Source organism: Sinocyclocheilus anshuiensis, unplaced genomic scaffold, assembly GCF_001515605.1.
Source record: "Sinocyclocheilus anshuiensis isolate Anshui unplaced genomic scaffold, SAMN03320099.WGS_v1.1 C32844864, whole genome shotgun sequence".
Classification (NCBI taxonomy): Eukaryota; Metazoa; Chordata; class Actinopteri; order Cypriniformes; family Cyprinidae; genus Sinocyclocheilus; species Sinocyclocheilus anshuiensis.
This window is the reverse complement of record NW_015620467.1, coordinates 1-1,578: the sequence shown is the minus strand read 5'-3', so window position 1 is coordinate 1,578 and position 1,578 is coordinate 1. Positions and strand designations below refer to the sequence as shown.

Genomic DNA, 1,578 nt, shown 5'->3' with positions numbered 1-1,578 from the left:
ATCGGATAACAGTATGATTCAATGATTCACTCTGTTTTGTTTCTGAATGAATCAGTTGAGTGAAGATTCAGTTTCACTTGTCTGTTTTAATGGTGTAACCTGCACAAAGAGTCACGAAAAAAAATCCCCACCACTAACACAGTCAAGCAACCCAGAGTGATACAAACAGTGAAATATCCCAGGTTTATTGCACTAAATAACAGCACTCTTAGAACGCCATTTTCAGTGAGAGTTGTTGATTCAAATTCATTTTTGTCAGTGTTATTCAAATGACGCTTTTGCAGTTGTAAAATGTGCAAAATGTGTATCTGGTGCAACTGTGAGTTCTCACAATGCAGATCAGTCATTATCCGATGATTTCTTTAGGCTTTGCCACATTTATGATACAGTTGTTATCCTCACTTTGCCTGTTTTATGTGCTTGAGTTTTCAGTCCAGTTGCATTGACCTCACACCAATGAATTTCTCAGCGTATGTGTCTTTGTTTGAGTCTGTTTTCTCCATTTGAAAGTCTTCCACTGATGGCTGAATGAGCCTCATGGGCCTTCTGGTGCTGGATGGAAAAGTGACGCGTTCTGTGTCTATGCAGTATGTGTGGAAAAGAGAATGATTAGCTAAGTGTGAAAATGCATTATGGTTTGGTATTTACAGGACCTCCAGAGACTGTCACCAGTCAAGTACCTCCCACCACAACCCTGTTTACAACCACTGCTGAGCCAGAGCCCACCACTACAGTGGCCCAACCGAAAACAACCAGACCCTCGCTGCAACCCACCAGGCCCTGGGTGCCTCCGGTCCACCCCACTAGGAGGTCCCATAGACCCCAGCCCACAGCACGCTCGGATCAGGATGCACCTGACATCTGCGAGGGGAACTTTGACACAGTGACCGTACTGAGAGGGGAGATGTTTGTGTTCAAGGTTAATAACAGTGATCTGCAGTAAATGCAATTCCATTGTATAAAGTGGTTCTTCATAAAAAAGCCCACTTAGAACACCATATAATAACCATATAAATATGTACTAAACCACTAGCAATGTGTTTAGTTTGTTTTTGATTATCATTTGGATCTGGTGTCTGCAAGAAGATGGTTAAACTTTTCTGATAAGGCATAAATCTCCACACATCTTTGTGGTAAGTGTTATGACTAAGTTAATGTTTTTATTCTTTGTCAGGGTCGTTGGTTCTGGAGGGTTAGGAGGAACCGGGTTCTGGATAATAACCCAATGCCGATCTCCTTCTTCTGGATGGGGCTTCCAGAGGACATAGACGCTGCCTATGAACGGCATGATGGGAAATTTGTGTTCTTTAAAGGTCTGAGTCATGAAATGTTTAATCACTAAATCGAAGTGAGGTTAATTGTTAAAGCAAGAAAAAAGGGTGAAAAAAATAATGTATTTTTAATTGTTTTATAATAATAACAAGAAATGTTATTATTAATAATGATAACCGTAATAAACGTTCTGTAATTGTTTTAATTGAAATAAAACTAAAATGCTGATTTTATATTAGTGCTGTCACATTCAAAATAAAAGTTTGTTTACATAGTATATGTGTGTTTGCAGTGTATGTATAATAT

At 39.2% G+C, this 1,578-nt stretch overlaps 1 protein-coding gene across 1 annotated transcript; it reads left to right on the top strand.

The window, feature by feature from the left end:
• Window positions 1-601: 601 nt before the first annotated feature.
• On the top strand, window positions 602-1,377 carry LOC107683042 (matrix metalloproteinase-15-like). The gene is made up of 2 exons (XM_016479135.1): window positions 602-919; window positions 1,175-1,377. The coding sequence occupies exons 1-2, from the start codon at window positions 626-628 to the stop codon at window positions 1,340-1,342; spliced, it is 462 nt and encodes a 153-aa protein (XP_016334621.1). The 5' UTR covers window positions 602-625; the 3' UTR covers window positions 1,343-1,377.
• Window positions 1,378-1,578: the final 201 nt, after the last annotated feature.

Coding starts and splice junctions, on each gene's coding strand:
- LOC107683042 (XM_016479135.1), top strand. CDS start 626: ATGCATTATGGTTTGGTATTTACAGGACCTCCAGAGACTGTCACCAGT. Junction 920..1,174: donor GGGAGATGTTTGTGTTCAAG/GTTAATAACAGT, acceptor ATTCTTTGTCAG/GGTCGTTGGTTCTGGAGGGT.